This window comes from Prionailurus bengalensis, chromosome B2, assembly GCF_016509475.1.
Source record: "Prionailurus bengalensis isolate Pbe53 chromosome B2, Fcat_Pben_1.1_paternal_pri, whole genome shotgun sequence".
Taxonomy (NCBI): domain Eukaryota; kingdom Metazoa; phylum Chordata; class Mammalia; order Carnivora; family Felidae; genus Prionailurus; species Prionailurus bengalensis.
The window spans coordinates 135,874,181-135,899,795 of NC_057349.1; the positions used below are offsets into that span (position 1 = coordinate 135,874,181).

General features: G+C 44.5%; 1 protein-coding gene across 3 annotated transcripts in view; it reads left to right on the forward strand.

Annotated features, from left to right (window-relative positions):
• The window catches only part of PLEKHG1 (pleckstrin homology and RhoGEF domain containing G1), a 181,115-nt gene that overhangs the window by 100,206 nt on the left and 55,294 nt on the right, over nt 1-25,615 (forward strand). For all 3 annotated transcript variants that reach the window (XM_043592611.1, XM_043592609.1, XM_043592610.1), the window contains exon 3: nt 11,798-11,898. In XM_043592611.1, the coding sequence (XP_043448546.1) occupies nt 11,798-11,898 (101 nt within the window). The remainder of the gene's footprint in view (nt 1-11,797; nt 11,899-25,615) is intronic.

Here is a 25,615-nt window from a genome sequence, read left to right on the forward strand (position 1 = left end):
CCCCTTCTGTCCCCCTCTCCTCATTATCCCCCTCTTTCACCCTGTCTCTGTTCCCCCCTCTCCCCCCAGCCTCAGCAAAGTTGACAGAGTTTGTCTCGGTGATGAAAATAAAATGGCAAAAAAAAAAATAATAATAATGATGCCGTATAAAGTTAACCCAATGAGAAGGAAGACATAAAAAGAGAGTTGGAGAAAAGTAAGGTGACCCGGGGGTGGGGTGGGTGGGGTGGGGGAACTCCTTCCGGAGGAAGTGTTTAATAAACCTGTCTTTCCTATCTCATCAGCACCCACTGGGATGCTGGTGCTGTGCTTTACTCCAGATGGTTCTGGCAAATTCTCTGGTTGCCCATTGTGAAGATTAAAAAAAATTTTTTTTCAACGTTTATTTATTTTTGGGACAGAGAGAGACAGAGCATGAACGGGGGAGGGGCAGAGAGAGAGGGAGACACAGGAGAAACAGGCTCCAGGCTCCGAGCCATCAGCCCAGAGCCTGACGCGGGGCTCGAACTCATGGACCGCGAGATCGTGACCTGGCTGAAGTCGGACGCTTAGCCGACTGCACCCCCCAGGCGCCCCCCATTGTGAAGATTTTAAACATACTTTACATTCTTGCATATTCGGTGAGCACTTAGATTATCCCAGAAATGCTTTATTCTTTTTTGGTTGTTAGAAATGACGACGGGATTAAAGAGTACAGAAAAAAAAGCAATGTGGGTTTCAAATAAGTATGGAAAGATATCTCAGTGCGAGCGGGACTTCGAAATCAGCATGTGTCCCTGTCCCCTATTTTAAGAAGAGCTCTTACAGTGGCGCCTGGGTGGCGCAGTCGGTTAAGCGTCCGACTTCAGCCAGGTCACGATCTCGGCGCAGTCGGTTAAGCGTCCGACTTCAGCCAGGTCACGATCTCGCGGTCCGGGAGTTCGAGCCCCGCGTCGGGCTCTGGGCTGATGGCTCAGAGCCTGGAGCCTGTTTCCGATTCTGTGTCTCCCTCTCTCTCTGACCCTCCCCCGTTCATGCTCTGTCTCTCTGTCCCAAAAATAAATAAACGTTGAAAAAAAAAAAATAATAAAAAAAAAAAAAAAGAAGAGCTCTTACATATGAGAATGCTGTCAATGTAATTTGAAAACACTAAACACGGTTTTTAAAATAAATATTTAACAAAGCAATAGAAAATTAAGTTTCCTGCCATGTTTTTGTTACAGAAGGGACTCTCGTAAGAACTTTTCCGTTCTAACTTGGTAAGCTAAGAGATTAATTGTAGTACTATATTTGCACCAAATTCTTTTTAATTGTCATGAATTTTTAAAATTTATTTGCGTTTATATACATCACATCTTCCTCTGGATGTCAATATGAAGTAAAAAAAAAAAAAAAGACAACTGATTTCCATAATGGTTTGCCAGAAGCATAGGAAAAGATGGGCATCCAGTTGCTTGAAGAACTTTAATATATTAGTGCTAATCCTGTTTCTTCTGATTCAGTTACTATAGGCTGCCAGTTCATTTGTGTTTTCTGCTTAAAGCCTTTGGAGAAAACCAAATATACCCAGTTTTTGTTTGGAGAAAACCAAATATACCCAGTTGTCTTCAAGCAGAGATCTATTTCTCTTTCGACTCAGCATTTCTGTTTTTAATAGAATTCCTGTCTGCCCAGACCAAGTTTCTCTTTCTGGGAAGACCTGCCCAATCCTCCCCCTGTCTAGGGCTGCCTGTCCCACCTCCCTGCTCCCCTTCTCTTAGGAGGAAGAGGGGAAACACTGGAGGGGACTGAACAGGCTGTATCGTTTGTCACAGCTTAGCAAGAAGGCCATTCCTGACATTTTTTACTGATGCTTTATGTATTGAAAGTATTATACTAGGTAAATGAGGCTGAAAGCTCCCGGTTTTATTTATTTATTTGTTTGTTTGTTTGTTTGTTTATGATCCTTTTACTCAAATGTCTCAGAGCCATTAATTCTGACTTTTACATACCACCAGTTAAGATCAGCTTCTATATCATCAGTTAGGAAGACTGGATGAGAACTGATCTCTTACCAGCAACAGATGCTGCTTTTAACTCTTCCCCCTTTGCTCCCCCCCCCACCCAACCCCCTTGCGGTGCGTGCACACAGGGCGGTGCGTGCACACGGGGTGGTGCGTGCACACCGGGTGTACATCTTCCTCTCTTATTCTTCCCTCTTTCTCTCCTCGTCTTCTTTTCCCCCTTGTGCTTTCTACTCCCCTTTTTCTTCCCTCTTCTCTTCTCCCTCTTCTGCTCCCCTCTATCCATCCTCCCTGTCTTCCCCCCTCTGCCCCCCCTCCTCCCCGACCCCCAACAAGGTTGGCAGAGTTTGTCGCCATGATGATATATGGCATTTTCTGCGCACTTTTCCGCGGTGTGGAGGCAACGTTGTACAGACTCGAGGAAAACACTGCTCCCACAATAAGAGCTTTGTTTCCAGCTTGATGAAGTGGCCGGAGACCCCCGCCTCCCGTTTCGTTAGCTGTACCCTCCTCCCCCCTTCCCCCACATGGATGTGGGCAGAGAAATCAGAGAAAAGAGATTAACGGGAAGATTAACTCCTGAAACTTTATCTGCAGGCTACAGAGGGAGATTTTACTATAAACCCTGATTAGTGGCTTATTTGGAAGAAAGAGAAAGGGTTTCTTTTGTTTGAAAATGTGTTCCATCCTCCCACCGCATTTTGTAAATAATTTTTGTAACACATTGTCATACTCTGACTTCTTTCTTCCACATGCCTTTCTCCTGTACTCTTCTTGTGGGCACCTAGAGTACAGGGTCACATCTTACTTGTTTCTTGATGTCCCCCCTTAATACAGAAACTCGCACACAGGATGTGGCCCCCAAAACTCTTAGTTGTGTACATCATAATGAAACTATTGAAGGGAATACAACGCAGTCACCATAAAGACTGACAAAGAACTATCCTGACATATAGGAAGCCTGTGTATTTATATACATTGAGTGGGGGGAGAGAAGTTGTGAACCGAGCATAGATCTCATTTTTGACAAATGTCACTGCCCTGGAACATAGCCCAGAAGCATGCATACCAGGTCACTAACCAGAGGTACCTCTGGAGAATGACATCTGGGGAGAGGGAGGGGCCCTGCGGAGGGAGAGGGAACTTTTTACTCTGTATTCTCTGGCTCACTGGAATTTTCTCTAGCCAAGAAATGAAGCTGACCCATGTGGCCACTCCCTGCTCTACTCAGAAAGACAGTGTTCCCAGCCCGGACCTCCCAGGCGAGGGGCTTATCCCCCCCCCCCCCCCCCCCCCCCCCCGCTTATCTTGGCCCTTGACCTGGTTCTCATGCTCAGCTTCCCCTTCCCTACACCTACCACCAACCAGTTCACGGACGCATCTGCGGTGAGTGCGCGCGTGGGGTGCATGGGTGCGTGCGTGGGTGGGCGTGCAGGTGGGTGCACGGGTGGACGGATCAACCGGTCAATCCTCCCCGGTCCCACATCTCTTCCCGGGTCAAAATTCACAGTCCCGTTAGCCACTTCCAGGGCAGGCCGCAGCTCTCTCTAGTCACTGCACCCGGGAATCTGTCATCGTCTCTCAGTTTCCCCAAGACTGTCCGGAAGAGGAGGGCTTGCCAGGCTCTCTGCTCCAAGATAGACCCCCTCCAAAGCGCCCCCCAGCGCTGCTCCCGCTCAGGGGTGCGGTCTCATGGGCGAGAGCCCCAGCGTCCTGTGCTGCCCGTGGCCTCGCAGCTCTTGGCTTACTGTTACCACTTCCTTTGCAAGGGCTCTTCGCTGTTGTCACTGCCACAGGAGACTTCTTGGAGGTGCCATGGCCTGCTCCCCCCTCACCGAGGCTGCAGGCGGCCGACACCCAGCTACTCGGAAGCTGCTTTTTTGTGGGTGGGCGCTGGCCGTGGCCGTGGACGCTGGAGCACCGGAGACGACCTTGGCCTCTCTGTTCTGGCAGCGCTGCCTCAGCCCGAGCCCAAAGCTGCACAGCCTTTGCACAGCTTCTAGCTCCCCACGGAGCTTTCTGAGCCAACCGCTGTTTTTCTCCCCAGATCCTGAGCCTGCCAAACCGCCTCCTTGGAGATCCTACAGCGACATGTGTCTTCACACATCCCAAACCGATTGACGCTCTGTCTTTGCCCCCAGCCCACCACCTTCTTCTCTTCAGGGCTCCCGGGAACGGGGAGAGAAAGTGCATCCGGGACTTGGGCCAGGCCGGTGATGCTGAACCGGTCATGACCACGGTGATGTTCCCTGGGGGCTCTATTTGTGCAGAGGACAATGGCTGGAAAGTAAAACCCCGTATGTCTCCTCAGAGCTTTGACCCTAAGAAGACGAGATGAGCAAGCCAGAGCCGCGTGGAGGTCTCCTGTCTAGAGAAGTGAGGCCAAAAGATTTGTCTCCTCTTCATCGCAGATCCCCAGAGGTGTTTGTCAGTGATTTTTCTGGCTGTGAGGCGGTCCGGTACCGCGGGTACCAGCCGGCCAACAAGGCCTAGAGCCAAGCTGAGGCTTCTGCAGGCTCGGCCAGCAGGAGCGGCCCTGGCTTACTTTTACCTCACCAGCTTCCAGGCCGAGAGAGGCAGAAGGAAGGGTGAGGGCCGGTGGGTGCTCTTCCCAGAGGGAGCATCCCAGCTCCGTCCATGCGGTGGACGAGGCGTTGGCCTTCCTGCCTTTTCATTCACTACCCGCCACAGAGGATAAGAGAAATGTCTTGCTGCGGGGGAGGAGAACAGAGCTCCTTCTCTTCAGCGTGGAAAGTGAGCGGAGAGAGAAGCGCGGACTCCCTCCTCCTCGTCGGGGAACAAGAAATCCCGGCCCCTTCGAGGTCCTTCCAGCCCGGCTAAGAATCAGGTTGACCTGAGATAGATTTAACAGGACAAAATCCGATTTAACAGCGTACGTACGGACAGACATGGGAATTCCAAAGACGGGCAACATGAGATAGATAGATAGATAGATAGATAGATAAAGTCATCCGGAACTGAGGCGAAGGGGGCAAAGGTCGGGGCCTTCAGAGGAAGGAATGCAATTTACAGGAAGATGGAAAAAAAGTAAATGTTTGGTAAACAAATGTTTGCTGGCCCCTCGGAAACAATAGGACCAGAGGACTTTGCTCGGAGTGGCCTTGCTTAGGTCCCTCCCTGTCTGCCTTACGTGGCTCATGTCATAATGTGGTTGTCTGTGGTGATAGCCCTCTTTCTGGAGCAGGTCCTCTCTCTCAATTCTCTTTAGGCATTTGAGGGGGGAGGTTGAAGAGCTTTTCCTGAATTTGCTGGGTTTTGATTGCTTTTTAACTCAAAATAGACCTTCTGCCAAAGTGACCCATCTTGGGGTGACCTCCGTGGGCCCCCTACATCCTGAGAGCCAACAGTGTCCCTCACACACTGTGACTCTCACCCTTGACCGGCTCCTTTCTGTCCTTCACGCCGGTTAGATGGCGTTCCTCTCTGTAGACCCTGCCGCTGAGGGCCTGGTCTGGGTTCACCTGCGCTGCTCTGCTGGTCTCACCGGCCTCCCCACCCCCTTTTCACACCTTCTGTTCTGTTTTCTTCACTGAGGCTGGGATGGTCTGCGGTGTCCCTACCTCCTTCCGTGGTGGCCACCACCTACAGAGCACGGAAGATTCTCCACGATCCCCCCGTCCTCACACCGCAGCTCACCCCCAGGGTCTGTGTGCCTGTGCACAGGCCCTGCCCTCTTGGCCCAGGTCAGCTCCTTTCAGTGGCCTGAGGCCTCTGTTTGCACCTTTCTACCTTCCTGGATGCTGTCTCCCTTTCTCTACATCCAGAATGCTGGTTCTCCTTAAAGATTCAGTTCCACGCACACTTCCTCTGGTACAGAGCCTCTCTCCGCCCTGGAATTGAGCACTTTTTCTCGGCCCCCTCTGTCCACCATACTGAATATTTATCAGCCATGCAGCCTCAACACTGTATTGTACTTGTTTGTTTACACTGGTCTTTCAACCACACGGGGAACTCCTTGGGGGTAGGAATCATGGTTTATTCATTTTTTTTAATTCTTAGCTTGTAAAACAGAACTCGGCACACAGTCTTAGGTCCCCAATAAAAGGTGCGGGGGGGGTGGGGGGGTTGTAGGAATGAACGTGAACATGCTTTTAAACTGTAAATTGATACGCAAGTGTAAGTTTTTGTAACTTATTGTGGCGTCAGTGGCATCCCAATGTAATGCATGGCATTTGGAGGGCAGGTTTGGGGATAAACAGATGACTACTTTCTAGAAAAGGTGGAGGGGTGGGGCGCCTGGGTGGCGCAGTCGGTTAAGCGTCCGACTTCAGCCAGGTCACGATCTCGCGGTCCGTGAGTTCGAGCCCCGCGTCGGGCTCTGGGCTGATGGCTCAGAGCCTGGAGCCTGTTTCCGATTCTGTGTCTCCCTCTCTCTCTGCCCCTCCCCCGTTCATGCTCTGTCTCTCTCTGTCCCAAAAATAAATAAACATTGAAAAAAAAATTAAAAAAAAAAAAAAAAGAAAAGGTGGAGGGGTTGGAGAAAAGAAAAAAAAATGCTTCCTTCAAAAGAAAGACCCAAAAGTCTCACATACGAGTTACATGAAAGGACTTGGAATTTGGAAGTTCTAAAGACAGGAAAACCAACCAAAAAGAGCCAACTATAAACCCACTAGGTCGAACTTTGAGATGTCAGCAAGAGGACTTCGGAATGGAACCTTTTTGTTGTGTTTCAACAAACTCTCCCCATTGTGTTTCAATGGACTCTCCCCAAGAGAGGAGGCGGAAGGGAGTAGAAAGGATGTAGAGTGTGGTGAGACTTTATAGTTCTAAGTCCGCCTCTCTTTCCCTCTTGTGGTTTATCTTTATTATGGTAAACAGGTTATCATTTTAAAACATTTTTAGGGGCGCCTGGGTGGCGCAGTCGGTTAAGCGTCCGACTTCAGCCAGGTCACGATCTCGCGATCCGGGAGTTCGAGCCCCGCGTCGGGCTCTGGGCTGATGTCTCAGAGCCTGGAGTCTGCTTCCGATTCTGTGTCTCCCTCTCTCTCTGCCCCTCCCCCGTTCATGCTCTGTCTCTCTCTGTCCCAAAAATAAATAAACGTTGAAAAAAAAATTTTTTTTTAATGTTATTTTAGAGGAAGAAGGGAAATGGGGCAGGGACATTAATTTAATTCTATAAGCATCTTAGAAAAATAAGGCGAACTACTAAGGACACTGCACTTGAGTTTAAATTGGAATTTGAACTCTGTCCATTTCTGCACCATCTCTGCTGGGGGACTGCGTAGACCAGGGCTCCTCTGCCTGTGCCGAGGGACGGGGATGTGTATGTATGTGTGTGCGTGCGTGCGTGTTTTCTTCCAGTCAGTCACACGCTGATTCTTTTGTAAAATACAGTAAGAAGTAAATCGCTAGAAAAACAAAAATGAAGAAATCAGACATGCAAAATATAAGCCCGAACTTATCGTTAGATTCAACAGATCTCATTCTCTCAAAATGTTGGAAGTTTCCACCTGCTTACTCTCAACTTCTGCACCTATCTTGTAGTTCGGGTACCACTTTGCAAACGGTCTCCTTTGCCATTTATGGCACTGAAAAGAGAGGGGCGCCTGGGTGGCTCAGTCGGTGAAGCGTCCGACTTCGGCTCAGGTCACGATCTCACGGTTTGTGGGTTCGAGCCCCACGTCGGGCTGTGTGCTGACAGCTCAGAGCCTGGAGCCTGCTTCGGATTCTCCGTCTCCTTCTCTCTCTGCCCCTCCGCCAGTTGTGCTCTGTCTTTCTCTGGCTCACAAAAATAAATAAATGTAAAATAGCACTGAGTGAGTCTTTACTTGGGTGTTTTCAGTACCGGACGTTACAGGGGATGAAAAAGTTACCGCAAGGAGGACACCCGTGTACAAATCTCAAGGAGATCCTGAGGCCATAAACTGATTAGAAAACAAATACCTGAGGCTAAATTTAAAATGGCGTAATAGAACATTTTTCCAACTAGTGGCAAGCTCTTTTTTTGTGTGTATCTCCCCACCTTGTCCCTCTCCCAAGTGGAGTGAATTCTTTGATCCTTTTGGAGAATAATCGTTTTCAATGCAAAAGTTTTAAATTGATCCTTCATTGTTAACTGTAGGGTAGCCGTAAGTGCTGACATCAAGCCCATAAAATTAATAAGCAGTGTGACAGGCTCTAATAAATTTCATTGGTGTCTTTGCTCTGTCATTTGAGCCCTGAACCAACTGTTATTATCACCGAGCTTCGAACCTCTCATTTTGGCTTGAGATGATTACAGCTGCTAACGCAGTGCATGCTACAGTCGTTTCCAGTAACTGGTTTAGGGTTAAAGTATCCTATTTAAAAGGCTTAATTATGATCAGTGGGGGCAACGAGTTGTGGCCCTATGACTTTGATCCGTTTTCTAGAGTGACCTACAAAAATTGGGACTCCTAACGATCTGTTTTCTCAACAATTTCAACAAACGAGCAGCTTTGACATTCTAGTCTCCCTACCACGAACTGGGGGGTTTAGAAACTCTTTCATTTGGAGAGGGGCCATCCTCTGTTGGAAGCCAGCCATGGTTCTTTGTTTCTAACCCCAGCTGAAATTCTTCAAGCCCCTTAATGCCATCTCTCCCTCACGTGAAGAATTTAGTATCAGGTTTCTGCAAATGAGCAAGCTCTTCACCTGAAGTGAGAAAAAGGCTTGTCTTCTCCTTTAAAGCCCATGGCAGCCAGCGAGGTGAATTTGGCACACACATATGTCACTTCTGCCCTAGCCTTTATCCTGCTATTTGTGTGGATCGTGCCTACCCTTATCTTTCTGTTTAATTTCATGCCCATCTATAACCTTATGTTTTACCTTCTTAATTCCGCACTTGATAGGTCCTTTTAAAATGATGGGGCGCCTGGGTGGCTCAGTCGGTTGAGCTTCTGACTTTGGCTCAGGTCATGATCTCGCGGTCCGTGAGTTCAAGCCCCGCGTGGGGCTCTGTGCTGCCAGCTCAGAGCCTGGAGCCTGCGTTGGATTGTGTGTCTCCCTCTCTCTCTGCCCCTCCCCTGCTCATACTCTGTCTCTGTCTCTCTCAAAAATAAATAAAGGTGAATAGAATAGAATAGAATGGAATAGAATGGAATAGAATGGAATAGAATGGAATAGGATGGAATAGAACGGAATAGAATAGAATGTTATCAGGAGTGCCTGGGTGGCTCAGTTGGTTAAACCTCCAACTCTTGATCTCAGCTCAGGTCTTGATCTCAGGGTCATGAGTTCAAGCCCCACATTGGGCTCCACGCTGGGTGTGAAGCCTATTTAAAAAAAAAAAAGATAAGGAAATAAAATGTTGATCAACGTTTTAAACAACTATCAAATATAAGCATTCAGTGCAAGTAAATATTAGCCCATCTTTTTGTACCACTTGTAATTTTATGTAAGCATCATTGAATACATTTAGTTTTTTTGCACAAGTGTAGGTTAGGTTTACATGTTGTTCAAAAGGTGCTTATTTCACTTCTAGCTATCTTTAGCATTTCTTATTTGGGCATTAACTCTATATCCTATGCAGATACTTAAGCTCCTTATAATCGTTCCATTCATGAAAGGAAGGAGGCTATGTCTTGCTGTTGTGGGTTTTGGGTGCCAGAGACACTTAAACCCTGTGAATTTAAATTTCTTCTTGAGATGGCCACTGTCTTCAGAAGAAAAGATGTTACCACAAAGCTTAAAAGAGAAAAAATGTTTAGAAACATTGGTTCAGCCTTTTGCACTACTGGTGGGAATGCAAACTGGTGTAGCCACTCTGGAAAACAGTGTGGAGATTCCTCAAAAAATTAAAAATAGAACCACCCTCCGACCCAGCAATTGCATTACTAGATATTTATTCAAAGGACACAGGAGGGCTGTTTCGAGGGGGCACATGCACCCCGATGTTTATAACAGCACTGTTGACAATAGCCAAAGTATGGAAAGAGCCCAAATGTTCATTAACTAATGAATGGATAAAGAGGATGTGGGTGTGTGTGTGTGTGTGTGTGTGTGTGTGTGTGTGTGCGTGTATGTGTACGCACACACAGATATAGATATAATGGAATATTTCTTGGCGATCAAAAAGAATGAAATCTTGCCATTTGCAACAATGGAGATGGAACTAGAGTATATCATGCTAAGCGAAGTAAGTCAATCAGAGAAAGACAGATATGTGATTTCACTTACATGTGGAATTTAAGATACAGAACAGATGAACATAGGGGAAGGGAAGCAAAAATAATATAAAAACAGAGGGAGACAAACCATAAGAGACTTTTAAATACAGAGAGCAGACAGGGTTGCTGGAGGGGTGTCGGTGGGGGATGGGCTAAAAGGGCGATGGGCATTAAAGAGGACACTTACTGGGATCAGCACTGGGTGCTGTGTGTAAGTGATGGGACACTAAAGTCTATTCCTGTAATCATTATTACACTATATGTTGGCCAACTTGGATTGAAGTTAAAAAAATAAATGAGCAAACAATGGTTCGTGCACGCCACGATTTTAGTATTGACGAACCAGAATGGTAAGTTAGGATGCATTCTGGGAAATGGGCTCCTGAGAAAGTTTATGGTGAGGCCCTGCCCGGTTTGCCTTTGAGGAACGTGAAGAGCATGAGAGAATGAATGTGCCTGATGAAAAGGGAGAAGGAAGAATTATCTGATGGTTCTTAAATTTCGTTTCTCCTTTGGCTGATCACACCTAAATGCTATTGTGTTTGCGACTGGACGTTGGAATGTGGCCGTGGCCTGGGATTCTCGCAGGGTCCCTTTCTCCACATGCTGCCTAACACCGTGTGACGTTTGGTCGAGGGCCACGGTACATCGTGCAGCCCAGGGCAGGGGATTGTATTTATTTTCTACTTTACGTTATTTCAGCTGTTTTCACTTTTTTCTTTATTGTTTTCTTGCCTCCTACAGAGTTCTTTTTTCAAGCATTGCTGGGGAAGGGGGAACACTCAGTTATGAACTCTCACACCCGGGGCAGAAAACAGCTTTCTTGCAGCAGCTCCAAGCTTCTAAGCCACACACACTTAACCCACTGTGGATCTGAGCCCACATTAGCTCTGCTTGGGAGCTGGTACTGTTGTCAAAAGATGTAAAATCATTTCAAAGCTTTCCATGGCTCATTAACATAGGCTACTAGATAGCATAAGTGAGTTATGTGCTTATTAAAATAAAAAGAGAGTTTGGGGTTTTTTGGAAATTGGTATTTGAGGAAGGATTTGGTTCTGCACTTTAACAACCGATAGCTTCCCGATTTAAAGGTTATGTGTAAACAACTCTTTTCCCCCCAGTTTATGGAGATAAAATTCACACAGAACACTGCATTAGTTTAAGGTGTAAAACATAATGATTTGATACACATATATTCTGTGAAATGATCACCACACTGAGTTCAGTTAACAGCCATCACCACTCAGAGTTACAAATTTTTTATCTTGTGATGAGAAGTGTTAAGATCTGCATTTCTGGCTTTCTACTATATGAATTTGAGTATCTTTTTATCATATACATCAGTCAAGGAAACAGAAGACGGTGTTGTTATGCCAAAACTCTGACATTCTGAGAAACGAAGATCATTATATTATCCGTCTAGGGAGGCTCTAATACGTTTGGGGGGTATATAGACTATTGTGTGGCATACTCCTTCTTCTTGTCCAAACTCCCTGTTCTATAAATAGGTAAGTACTGTCATCATTAATAAACGAGACACAGTACAATTAATGAGCACATTAGCATAATAATTACTTGAAACTGATATGAAAGGTTTGTCCTGCATAACCAAAGATGGCTTGGAGAAGGACAGGAATGTTTAAGACATCCTTGTCATTGATTTCCCAGGATTACCTTGACTGCATCAGGGACCAAACAAAACTTCCGCTGGGGACAGAAGAAAGATCAGCCCTCTTTGGAAACATACAGGATATCTACCACTTCAACAGGTAAGTTCACACTCAAATGATTGTTCTCACACGCGAATGTGATGACTTTCACGTGAATGCAGCCTAAGAAAACTTTACCTGTAATCCTTGATTCGACGTCATACGGTTTTGTGTGCCATCATGTGATGAAGCCTTCTAGCTAGAAGCATCCTTGTTCTAGATGAGTCTCCCATGTATTTAATATTCCATCCCACTCCACCCTCCTGACTCGGAGAAGAGACCTGTTTGCCCTGACGGAGGAGTGACATCTTTCTTCTACAACACAACAGAAACGGGACATCCAGAAGCGTGCGCGTGCTTAGTCTGCAGCACCCCACCTCCCCTGGATTTTCTAGAAGTTGTCTTCTGCCTAGGGCGTGGGGAGGACACCGTAAACACACAACTACTTTAGGTCACAACATATATGAATTCAAATTACTTAGTAATTTACATTTAAATGATTAGTCCAAACACGTATTGAGGACCGACTACATAAAAGACACTGGGCTTAGAAAATTTGCTGAAGGGGCTGGGACAGGCAAATTGGTTAGTGTTGTATGTTGTGAAACTTCTGCCAGGAAGTAGGCAGGTTAAGATTACAGACTCTGGTTTCCAACATGTCTGGGTTTGCGTCCCAGCTGAGCCATGTAGGTATCTTTGGGTGAGTCTTTCGATGGAGTAGAATAACTCATTCCCTCCCTCCAAGGCTGTACCCGTGTCTTCCTTTCTCCATGAAGCTTGCCGGACACACACACACACACACACACACACGCACACCCCTCAACTGCTCTTTTTCTCCTGGCATTTATCGAATTCCGACATACCCTGTAACTGACTTTGGGTTGACATCTGTTGTTTCTTTCCTCGCCACGCCCACTCCCCCAAGGACAGGGATCTGTTTCCTTCCTGCCCTTGTACCTCAACAGTGCCTGGCGTACAGGCGACATGCAAACGTTTGTGGAACGAATGAATGGAAACAGTAAGTATAGGTGTCTCATAAGGTTATTGTGAAGCTTCAGGGCATTCATATACCAAAAGTGCCCAGCTCAATGCCAGCACAGAGGAAGCACCAAAAATATCAACCGGGGATGATGTCGAATTTGTTAAAATCCCATTATGAAATTCGACAGCGCCCTGCCATCGTGTGACTCCACCGTAACGCAAACTATGAATCTTACCCCACTTTGCTTAATGAAATTGGTGTATGTGACACCTTGGAGGCGGGACCCACATCTCCTTTGCTCCCTCCGAATCCCTAACACCCAGCCCGAGCACGGCCTCTCTGGGAGACCTGCGTCTTGAATTGCATCAACAGCTCCTTTAATTTTGAAAGCCCAGGATGTAAAAACTGCAGGTGTTGAAGCCTCTTCCTAATTGGACCCAGGAGACTTTGAAAACCAGTCTGCATGTTCCAAGATAGGGGTTCTCAACTTGAACTACACACTGGAATCAACTGGGAAGGTTTTTAAAAAAAAAAAAAAAATGACGGATCCCACCCCAGAAATTCTAATGAATTAGTTTGGGGTGGGGCCAGGGCATCAGAAATTTTGGAAAGATTCTCCGATGTTTGAATTGTGCAGTCGTGGCTGGGGAAAACCTTCGACATAAAATAAATACGGTAATAAGAAAATAGAGAGGGACGCCTGTGTGGCTCAGTCAGTTAAGCGTCGGACTTAAAGCCCCACGTCGGGCTCTGTGCTGACAGCTCAGAGCCTGGAGCCAGCTTTGGATTCTGTGTATCTCTGTCACTCCCTGTGTGTCTCTCTCTGTTTCTCTCTCTCTCAAAAATAAACGAGCATTAAAAAAAATATTTAAGAAAAGAGAGAAAAGTCATCAGGAACTTGAATTAGGGAATTTAGAGTGTGCATGTTCATTAGCAATGCATCGGTGTTCAGGCAGGCTCCCATTTAACCGTCACTCGCCACAATGGTAAATGTTAGCTGGTAAATGGTAAATGATGGTAAAGTGATGGTCAATCCTGTGAGCCCCTGAGTGGCCTCTCCTTCCAGAACCTAGCAGTAGCTCCGTAACCTGGGGTGAGGGTGGAAGCATATATGCTGGGAGGCGCCTGGCCTGTGCCTTCTGGTGGTTTGGCTGTGAGCTGATGGTTATGACTGTTTTTCTAGGGCCTTCTTCATGCCAGAGGCCATAGAGTTTTATGAGCACTATCACTTTCTATGCCTCATCTGGGTTCCTCTGACCCCAAACCCCAGGCATTTAGCCATATTCCCTCTTGCCAGAGCGGAGCCCTGCGTTTCCAGCCATGGTCCGGGACATTGCAGCATAGTCTAGAAACGGTTTTTACTCCCCAGAGTTTAAAGCTTCCAACGTCTCCTAATTTAAAGAAAGGTAAGAAAGAAGCGTAGCCCCGCCCCCGCCCAGGCAACAAGAACGGCCCTTGACAGTGGAGCCCATTCTGCACGAGTTGGAAGACTGAGAAGGCCTTTTTATATTCCCGAATCAGTTGTCTGTTCTTTTCTCTTTGGTGTTTTCTGAGCAAGGAAGCCAGACATGTCTACAATAAACTTGAGACAGAGTGAATGAGCACCCCGATGATGATGACATGTGACGCGTCAGTGTAGGGACGCAGCGTGCGCACAATGAGCACAACGTATTCATGCCTCTCCCTTTCGTAGGTCACACTTAGACATCCCCTGCACATGCATTATCTCATTTAATCCTTGTAACAGCTCTCCGTGGTTAGGATGCATATTGTATGCACATCTTATAGACGAATCAGTCATGCAGTGTAGAAAAAGTCCTTTGCTCAAGGACATGGAACTAGGCATCCAGTTTAGCCTATTTGCCAACTTTCTGGTTTTGTCAAATTTCTGTTGGCTTTCTTATTATTTTATTTTGCTATTATTTTCAAGAATATCTTCTTGTTTAACTTTTTCAGATGCGTTGTCTATACTGTTGGGTCCCTATTCATTTTTATTTCCTTCCCCTTAAATCTGAAGTCTACATTGGGAGCTCAAATGTCTTTGCTGTTACATTTGGCTAAATAAATAGTATTGATGTGACTTTTTATATTAATGCCTCTTATGAATCTTTTATTAGATATCCTACATCAGTTGATTTCAAAGCTACGACTATCTGCCAAATCTATGGTTGGGGCTTAAAATAATTTTGAAGGTTCTATTATTAGTTCAGGTCCAGATTTTTCAACATAATATAATATTGTGACCAACTAAGCAAGATTTAAGTCTCTAAAATTAAAGAGGGGGAAAAAGAAAATGGTGTTATGCTGGCCTGAAAAACTCTGCTGACTAGATATTGTTTTCAATATATATTTCCAGAAAAGCATAGAGTAGCATGATAAGCACCCATGAATCCCACCCTCACTCTCTCAAAGTTTTGTAAATTTTATTTATTTTTTTTTTTAAAGAGAGAGAGATCGTGCTAGTGGGGGAGACGAATAGAGAGAGAGAGAGAAAATCTTAAGCCGTCTCCGTGCTCAGCACAGAACCTGATGCAGGATTTGATTCCACAACCATGGGATCATGACCTGACCCAAATCAAGAGTTAGATGTTTGGGGTACCCGGGTGGCTCAGTAGGTTAAGTGTCCCCCTCTTGGTTTGGGCTCAGGTCATGATCTCCCGGCTCATGAGCTCGAGCGCCACATCAGGCTCTGTGCTGACAGCAAGGAGCCTGTTGGGACTCTCTGTCTCTCACTCGCTCACTCTGCTTCTCCCTCTCTGCCCCTCCCCTGCTCTCTCTCTCTTTTGCAAAATAAATAAACAAACTTAAAACAATTAAAAAAAAAAAAAAAGAGTTGGACGCTCAACCGACTGACCCACCCGGGTGGCCTAAAGCTTTTTCTTGTGTCCTATTTGCTTTAGAAATTTTTTAAAACAGCAAGACATTGTAAATAATGTTCAAGTCCCTTATATACCCTTCCCAACTGCATTTCACTCTGTAGAGAATGACACAGAGATGTTGCTCGTAAGCGAGTTCTCCGGCAACAGGAGAAGAGAGGGGGAATCTGGGATTTACACTGTTTGCCAATTTCTGTGGTGTAAACGTTCCCTCACCGCAGATTTTAAGCCGCTAACGTGACATCACTGAACACGGAAGTGGGAAGAGGCGTGCAGAATTGGCTCAGGCAAGCCAGCGTAATCTGGCTCAGTATAACACTAGCACTGTCACTATCCAAGACTTGATGTTTCATTGCCAAGTAGGATTTTGTGGCCATGACTATATACCTAAGTATTTAATTTAAAGTATGTAACATGCGGGGCACCCGGGTGGCTCAGTCGGTTTAAGCGTCCGACTTTGACTCAGGTCGTGAGCTCATGGTCTGTGAGTTCAAGCCCCGCATCGGGGTCTGCGCTGACAGCTCAGAGCCTAGAGCCTGCTTCAGATTTTGTGTCCCCGCTGTCTCTCCCCCTTCCCTCTTCACACCCTGTCTCTCTCTGTCAAAAAATAAACATTAAAAAAAATTTTTTTTAAATATGTAACATGCTTTCGCTTATTTCAAACATGGCATAAACTGTGTCAACCTTTCACAAAATTTTTTTCACTCAACATTGTTTTTGAGCTTTCTACCTCTACTTTGTTTATTTTCACTGTGATGTACTATCCCATTGGGGGATACATTACTTTGCATTTTGTCCATTATAAATAAGACTGAGCATCTTTTGGAGCCCCTGGGTGGCTCCGTTGGTTAAGCGTCCAATTCCTGGTTTCGGCTCAGGTCATGATCTCACGACTCGTGACGTAGAGCCCCGCTGACGGCACAGAGCCTGCTTGGGATTCTCTCTCTTCCTCTCTCTCTGCCCCTCCCCCACTTATGCACACATGCGCGCACACGCACACACACACTCTCTCTCTCTCTCTCCCTCAAAATAAATAAACATAAAAAAAAAAAAAAAGATCGAGCATCTTTTCTTGTTTGTTGGCCACTTCTATTTTTCGTGAGTGAATTTCTGCCTCCTATCCACTGCCCATTTTTCTGTCAGGACGTTTCCTTTTCTTCTTGTCGTGTAGGAGTGCTTGATGCATTTTGCCTGGTGATCTTTGTGGGTTATGTGAGTTGCACACCACCTCCTACTATAAGACTTGTCTTTTAACTTTAATTACAGTTTGTTTGAAAAGAAGTCATAAGTTTGACCATTTTAAATAAATGCACATGTTATAATACGTGCATTTCGTGTTGTGTTTAAAGAAGTATTTTGTACCCTCAGTTAATAACTATGCACTATTATTTTCTAAACGTCTTAAATTTTTGCTTTGTCTTTAATCTTACTACAGTTGTTGGAGGTATGGTATATGGTAGGTAGTCCAAATTCTTATTTTCCTGCGTGTAGCCAATGGCCCAATCACCACTGATTGAAAAGTACGTCCTTTCTGTGCTTATTTCTACCTCCATGTTCCTCCCACGTGACTTTTACATGTGTGTGTGGGTCTGTTTCTGAGCTGTGTATTCTGTTTCATTACTCTATTTGTCCGTCTCTCCCCCATACCACGCTGTCTTCATTATTAAACCCACGTTACCCTTCAACAATGGCTTAGCTTTTCTTGACTCTGCATTGTCAAGTGATTTTTTTTTTTATTTTGTCAAGTTCCATGACGAACTCTGTTGGGATTTTTATTGAAACTGCATTTAATATAGATCAATTTTGACAGATTGATATCTTTACAGCATTGGGTCATCCCATCCATAAACATATTTCTCTTCAATCAAGCCTTTGTTTAAATGTTTTATCATTTCTGGGACGCCTGGGTGGCGCAGTCGGTTAAGCGTCCGACTTCAGCCAGGTCACGATCTCTCGGTCCGTGAGTTCAAGCCCCGCGTCGGGCTCTGGGCTGATGACTCAGAGCCTGGAGCCTGTTTCCGATTCTGTGTCTCCCTCTCTCTCTGCCCCTCCCCCGTTCATGCTCTGTCTCTCTCTGTCCCAAAAAAATAAATAAACGTTGAAAAAAAAATTTTTTTTTAAAAATAAAAAAATAAATGTTTTATCATTTCCCCATCACCTTCATGCACACAACTTTTAAAAGCCTAATTCCTTTCAGTGTTGTTTTGACTAGAATATGTTTTCTATTTTTAAATTGACTCATTGTCGTCTGGGAATGTTATTGATTGTTATATTGAGATAGTATCCAGCTAACTTTCTAAGCTTTTCTGTCGCTCTAATGGTGGCTTATAAATCCTTTTGGATTTTCTGTACAGACGCTATCTGAAAATGAGGAAATCTTTTTGTCTTCCTGTATTCTTCTACCCATTATGTTTTTTTCTTGTGTATTGTTTGGGGTAAGTCCTCTCAGACAATGTTGATATGATGTTGGCATCCTTATCGTCTTTCTGACATTAGCAGGGATGCTTTAACTCTCTTTGTTCTGGGATTTAGATAAACACTTTTTCCTATTTTGCTAGGATATTGTGAGTGCATACTAAATTTCATTGAATACTTAACGCCTTTAAGAAAATTAGGGTATGATTTTCTCCCTCTATTCATAATGTGGTAAATTGTATTAATACACATTCTATTTGAATTATACACTTATTACTGGGATACACTTATTACTGGGTTTTATATATTTATGCACTGATACGTTTGATTTGTTTGTATTTTTTTAAGAAATGTTTTATACATGTTTATAAATGACCGATATCTATAACTTCTTTCTCGTACTATCTTTTTTTAAATGTTTCTTTCTTTATTTTGAGAGAGAGAGAGCACACACATGACAGTTGGGTGGGGGGGGGCGGGATGCAGAGAGAGAGAGAGAGAGAGAGAGAGAGAGAGAGAGAGAGAGAGAATCCCAAGCAGGCTCCGTGACCAACGTAGAGTGTAACATGGGCTCAATCTCACAACCATGAGAAAACAACATGAGCCAAAATCAGGAGTCGGACACTCAACAGACTGAGCCACCCAGGCGCCCCCCCTCATACTGTCTTTGTTCAATTTTGGTATATGCCTAGATTTAAATTGTTATTTCACAAAATCTGCCAACATAAAACATTTGGGGATGAAGTTGATACTTCATTTTTGTTTTCCTTTTTACGGCGAAATCTCTCTTTCCTCTCGTAATCCCTGTGGCAGCCTAGAAATGTAAGTCTCTAGTTTGGTGTCTGGAAGAAATCCCCGAACGGTCAGGAAACTAGGTCAGTGAGAAGAAACTTCTTTCACCCTCTTAACATGCCCCTAAAATCCCCAAACTTTTTTTTTTTTTACTTCCTATTAAAGAAGAACATATCGACTGTTTTATACACTCATATACACTTCCTATATGGGAAGAGTTACCTAAACTATAATTTGAACCTTTGAGGAAAGACAGGTCATTCTTTTCTATTGAATTTCTGTTTCAAACTCATTAGCAAGTTAAAATCATCTAAGCTCCGTTCCTTCCTCCGAAGATGAGAGTCAACTCTTGCTTTTCCCCTTAAACTCTGTCTCTTTATTCTGGATACCAGTCACTGCTTGTAAAATACTCAGCTAAGTCTAGTCTTAAGTCGAAAAACAAAAAATGATCTGAGCCACCCTTTTTTTCGCCCTTGAAAGGTAATTTAGAAAGTGAACCAGGGGATACAGAGAACAGTAAGGCAGTAAAAGTTGGGAGAAGTTTTCTTTTAGTCCATTCTGTCACCACCAGAATCTCTTTAACTTGTGCACAGTGGTAGAAATATTTTTACCTGCAGGCTTTTTCTCAAGTGGACTTTCCAAGGCCAGTGCTGAGTGAAATTAATGGAACATCTGGTGCCGTTAACCTCATTCCATTTTCTGTTCCCATGTGTACATGTGCCTGGATGCTTGCAACAAGTTAAAATGCCAGCTGACTTAGGTGGGTGGGAAAAGGAAGTGGTGCTAAGAGTCCTTTGCAGACCAGAAGGGGAGAGGCCTCATTCCTGAATCTCATTTGGTGTAAGGCGGTAGAATCTTCAAGGTCAAAATACAGTTCCTGCCTTCACGTTCACGTCACTGGTCAGGGCAAATTTTACATGTAATGTGTTCTGTAAAAGTGAACAGTGTTTCCTCGAATTGTACCCCCCAAAAAAGGGACTTGGGCTCAAGTAAGAAATGTGAATCTTCTTTTCCCGAGCCCTACTCAAAAAAGAAAAAAATATCTGAAACAGTTACTCAGGGAAAATGGGAAATACCCAAAACCTGAAGGTGGGATGACTCTAATTTTAGCTGTGAGCCTAAAACAATCTATGAGTCACTCCTTCCTGTCAATGTGTATGTAGGGCTGTTCATTAGATTCACAGATGCAATGAGAAACCCCGGTCCCCGCCCTTAGGCTGTAACTCTAGGAGGACAGGCCTGGTCCTGGTCTTTATGGAGTATCTTCAGTGGCTGATACACCAAATGGCATGGCCACGTCTGTGCTCCCGTAGTACAGGGCGTATTGTTTTATCGTTAGTCTGCTTCCTGTATCTCCCACACTCCTGTTGTTCACCAAAGTCCAGCCACAGTGGCTTCCTTTCTGTAACCTCACACAGGAGCACATCAAGCTCATTCTGGACTCACAGTTGATTTCTTAAGTGGCTTTCTCTTCCAGCCTTCCCCCCACTCAAATATCACCTCCAACAAGAGTTTTCCATGACTGCTCCAACGCTCTTCCCCCACCACCCAGCCTCAATTGCTCTCCCCACATTGCCCTTTCTGCTGCGTATCACATAGTATAATGTCATATTATGTTGTTTTGTTTTCAGTAAAACCAATACTGTACTATTTTTCACATAAACGTTTCTTATTAAGTGATAATACATTATGATATGTGAGTTTCTACTGTAATTTCGTTTAGATTTTTCTGGTTTTTGTTTTTTGTGGTTTTTTTTTTTTTTTTTTGAGAGGGAGAGAGAGAGAGCGAGCAAGGCAGGGGCAGAGAGAGAGAGAGAGAGGGAAAGAGAGAATCCCAAGCAGGCCCCGCACTGTCAGCACAGAGCCCAACACAGGGCTCAATCCGACAAACCATAAGATCATGACCTGAACTGAAATCACGAGTTGGACACTTACCTAACCGAGCCACCCGGATACCCCCAAGTTTTTCTGCTTTTAGAAAAATGGTGTTTTCAAATTTTATTTTTTATTATATAAGAATGCTTAACGTGTTATCTTCTTGACCAAATTTTAAAGTGTGCAATACGTTATTGTTAACTTAGGCACTATGTTGTACAGCAGATGTCTAGAATTTATTCATCTTGTTTAACTGGGACTTTTGGCCCATTGATTAGCAACGCCTCCATTTGCTCCCCCTTCCCCCTGCAAACCCCTGGGATCTGCCTTTCCACTATTTGAGTCTCTGAAGTTGACTCCTTTAGATTCCTCAAGTAAGTGGAGTCATACTGTCTGTGTCCTTTGTGACTGGCTTGTCTCACTTAGCATGTCTTCAAGGCCTATCCATGTTATCACATATTACAGAATTTCCTCCCTTTGTAAAGGATGAATAATATTTCATTGTATGTACATACCATGTTTTCTAAAATTTTTTTTTCAACGTTTTTTATTTATTTTGGGGACAGAGAGAGACAGAGCATGAACGGGGGAGGGGCAGAGAGAGAGGGAGACACAGAATCGGAAACAGGCTCCAGGCTCCCGAGCCATCAGCCCAGAGCCCGACGCGGGGCTCGAACTTACGGACCGCGAGATCGTGACCTGGCTGAAGTCGGACGCCCAACCGACTGCGCCACCCAGGCGCCCCATACCATGTTTTCTTTATCCACTGATGGATTAAGTTGTTTCCACATCTTGGCTATGGTGAATAGTACTGCAATGACCATGGGTGTGTTAATATCTCTTCATGTTCCTGATTTCGTTTCTTTTGGATAAATACCCAGAAATCCAATACCTGGCTCACATGTCAGTTCTATGTTTAATTTTTTGAAGAACTGCTTTCCACGGGGGCTGCACCATTTTCTGTTCCCACCAACAGCGTACAAGATTTGCGTTCTTCGCATCCTTGCCCACATTTGTCTTTCGTTTGCTATCGTGCTCTTTATTTATTCAGTTATTCACATGTAGCACCTCTGGTCAGGGCGTAAGCACCATAGGACAGGACTTTTGCCCACGTTCTTTGTCCCGTACCTCCATACCTGTAACAATGCCTGCCATGGAGGCTTTCAATAATTATTGTCGAATGGAGAGCAAACAAATGGTGGGCCACATACATTAGGATGATGGCCCTTATGACAAGAGCTCGAAAGCAATCCCGTTACTTTTTCCTCACTGTTCCCATTTTTTGTGTTTGTCCTATTATAGAAAATGATTGCAAAGGAAAGCTAGCCTGGGGACTCCAGCTAGGGCTCCCAGGTAGACAAGGTCTCCCATTGAAGAAACCTCAGCTTTCTAGAGTTGGTCGGGAAATAAGTCATTCAATACATGTGTTTAAAATAGAGTGCAGGCCTGGGATTCAACAGCCCTGTTACTCACCCCAGTTGTGGCCATTAATTTTTAGCTGTGTGAACTAAGGTAAGCTACGTCCCGTGTATGAGCCATGATTGCCTAACCTTAAAATTAGGGGTTGGGACTAGAAGGCGTCTCAGCTGCATCCCAGCTCCCTCCCACCCTGTGGTTTGAGCAACAAATGCCAGCCACTCATTTACAGGTGAGTTGTACCTAGAGCTTGGGTGGGTCCCCTGAGACACTTCCTCCAGCCAGGCCACCACGAGATGAAGCTAAACCTCAGGGGAGCTTGATGAGCATAACATTTAGAACACAGGGAGTTAGGCGATCCCTCTCAAAATCACACCAGCATTCTTCACAGAGCTAGAACAACCAATCCTAAAATTTGTATGGAACCAGAAAAGACCCCGAATAGCCAAGGCAATCTCGAAAAAAGAAAACCGAAGCAGGAGGCATCACAATCCCAGACTTCAAGACCGTATTACAGTATGGTCCTGGCACAAAAACAGATACATAGACCAGTGGAATAGACAAGAGAACCCAGAATTGGACCCACAAATGTAGACCAATTAATATTTGACAAAGTAGGAAAGAATATCCAATGGATTAAAGACGGTCTCTTCAGCAAGTGGTGCTGGGAAAACTGGACAGCGACATGCAGAAAAATGGACCTGGACCACTTTCTTACACCAGACACAAAAAGAAACTCAAAATGGATGAAAGACCTCAATGTAGGACAGGAAGCCATCAAAATCCTCTAGGAGAAGGCGGGCAAAAACCTCTTTGATCTTGCCCGCAGCAACTTCTTACCCAACACGTCTCCGGAGGCACGGGGAAAAAAGTAAAACAAACGTGAAAACAAAAGTGGTTTCTCACTTGCCAGTGGTGGCATAAAGCTGCCGGCCGGGCCCCACTGGGCCTGGGGTGGCGGGGGAGTCTGCGCTGGGTCCACACGGTTCTCAGATGAGGCTCCGTCCTGCCCTTGGGGCTTGGCGCTGCTCGCCCCGGCTGCTAGGAGCCTCTTGGAATGCCCTTGACATCTGACTTGTGGGGGTTTTTACTATTGGGACCTCATCGAAATAAAAAACTTCTGGGGCGCCTGGGTGGCGCAGTCGGTTAAGCGTCCGACTTCAGCCAGGTCACGATCTCGCGGTCCGTGGGTTCGAGCCCCGCGTCGGGCTCTGGGCTGATGGCTCAGAGCCTGGAGCCTGTTTCCGATTCTGTGTCTCCCTCTCTCTCTGCCCCTCCCCCGTTCATGCTCTGTCTCTCTCTGTCCCAAAAATAAATAAAAAACGTTGAAAAAAAAAAAAAGAAATAAAAAACTTCTGCCCAGCGAAGGAAACAATCAGCAAAACTAAAAGGCAACCAACGGAATGCAAATGGCCTATCAGATAAAGGGTTAGTATCCAAAATCTATAAAGAACATATCAAACGCAACACCCCAAAAATGAATAATCCAGTGAAGAAATGGGCAAAAGACATGAATAGACACTTCTCCAAAGAGGACATCGAGATGGCTAACAGACACATGAAAAAATGCCCCACATCAGTCATCATCAGGGAAATACAAATCCAAACCACAATGAGATACCACCTGACACCTGGCAGAATGGCGAACGTTAACAACTCAGGCAACAACAGATGTTGGCGAGGATGCGGAGAAAGGGGATCTCTTTTGCACTGCTGGTGGGAATGCAAAGTGGTGCAGCCACTCTGGAAAACAGGATGGAGGTTCCTCCAAAAAATTAAAAATAGAACCACCCTCCGACCCAGCAATTGCACTACTAGGTATTTACCTAAGGGATACAGGTGTGCTGTTTCAAAAGGGCATATGCACCTCGGTGTTTATGGCAGCACTATCAACAAGGGCCAAAGTATGGAATGTCCATGAATGGATGAATGGATAAGGAAGATGTGATATATATATCTACAATGGAGTATCACTCGGCAATCAAAAAGAATGAAGTTTTGCCATCTGCAACTACGTGGATGGAACTGGAGGGTATTATGCTAAGCGAAATTAGTCAGAGAAAGACAAATACAGTATGACTTCACTCCTATGAGGAATTTAAGATACAAAACAGATGAGCATAAGGGAAGGGAAGCAACAATAATATAAAAACAGGGAGGGGGACAAAACAGAAGAGACTCTTAAATATAGAGAACAAACAAGGGGCTGCTGGAGGGGGTGTTTGGGGGGGGGGATGGGCTAAATGAGTAAAGGGCATTAAGGAATCTACTCCTGAGATTGTTGCACTATATGCTAACGACCTTGGATATAAGCTAAACAATAAAGAAATTAATGAATTTTTAAAAAATTCCATACTTCCCAATCTACAGATTCACTGCAATCCTTATTTTTTTCCTCTCTTTAAATTATTTTTTTAATTTAAATGCAAGTTAATTAACCTACAGCATAGCCTTGGCTTCAGGAGTAGAACCACGTGATTCATCTCTCGCATATGACACCCAGTGCTTCGCTGCAATCCTTATTAAAATCCCAATTGCAGTTATATAGAAAAAAAATCCTAAAATTATTATGGAACTGTATCAGGCTCTGCAAAACCAAAGAAATCTTGAGCAAAAAAGAACAAAACTAGAGGCATCCTACTTCCTGATTTCAAAATGTATTACAAGCCACAGAAATTAAAATGTATTACAAAGCCACAGAAATTAAAACAGTACGGCAGTGGTATAAAGATAGATACATCGTCCAATGGAACAGAATAGACAACCCGGAAATAAATTCATGTAACATACAATCAGCTGATCTTCAAATAGGGTGCCATCAACATGCAATGGGGCAGTGAGAGACTCTTCAACAAGTGGTGTTGAAAAAACTGGATGTCCACATGAAAAAGAATTAAGTTGGACCCCTGTCTGGCACTACACACCAAAATCAACTCAAAAGAGACTGAGGAGTAAAATAAAATACCTAGAACTGTAAAAAAAACTTTTTGAAGAAAATGTACGGGGAAAACTTCTTGACATTGGTCTTGGCAGTGGTTTCTTGGATGTGACACCAAAAGCACGGGTAGCAAAACTGAACATAGATGAGTAGGACTACATCCAATGATATTTCGTGTCTTGATTCATACTATCTTTCATCTAGTTTCCCAGAGCGCTATTTGTGTGTGTGTACATTTATGAAAATGGATTATTATTCGGTTTTCCTATTTCCTTTTAATATTATGCTTGCTGATTTATTTTAATATTCTCCACGTGTTACTTAAGGTACGGTAGTTGCTATAACAAATAAACCCTGAAACTTCAAAAAAAAATTTTTTTAAAGAACATAGGGAGTTAAATATTGTCAAGGAGTATTTCTATTAAGCCACGATGGATTCTGCTCAAAATTATTCTCTGAGCAGACAGAGGATTTATAATGAAA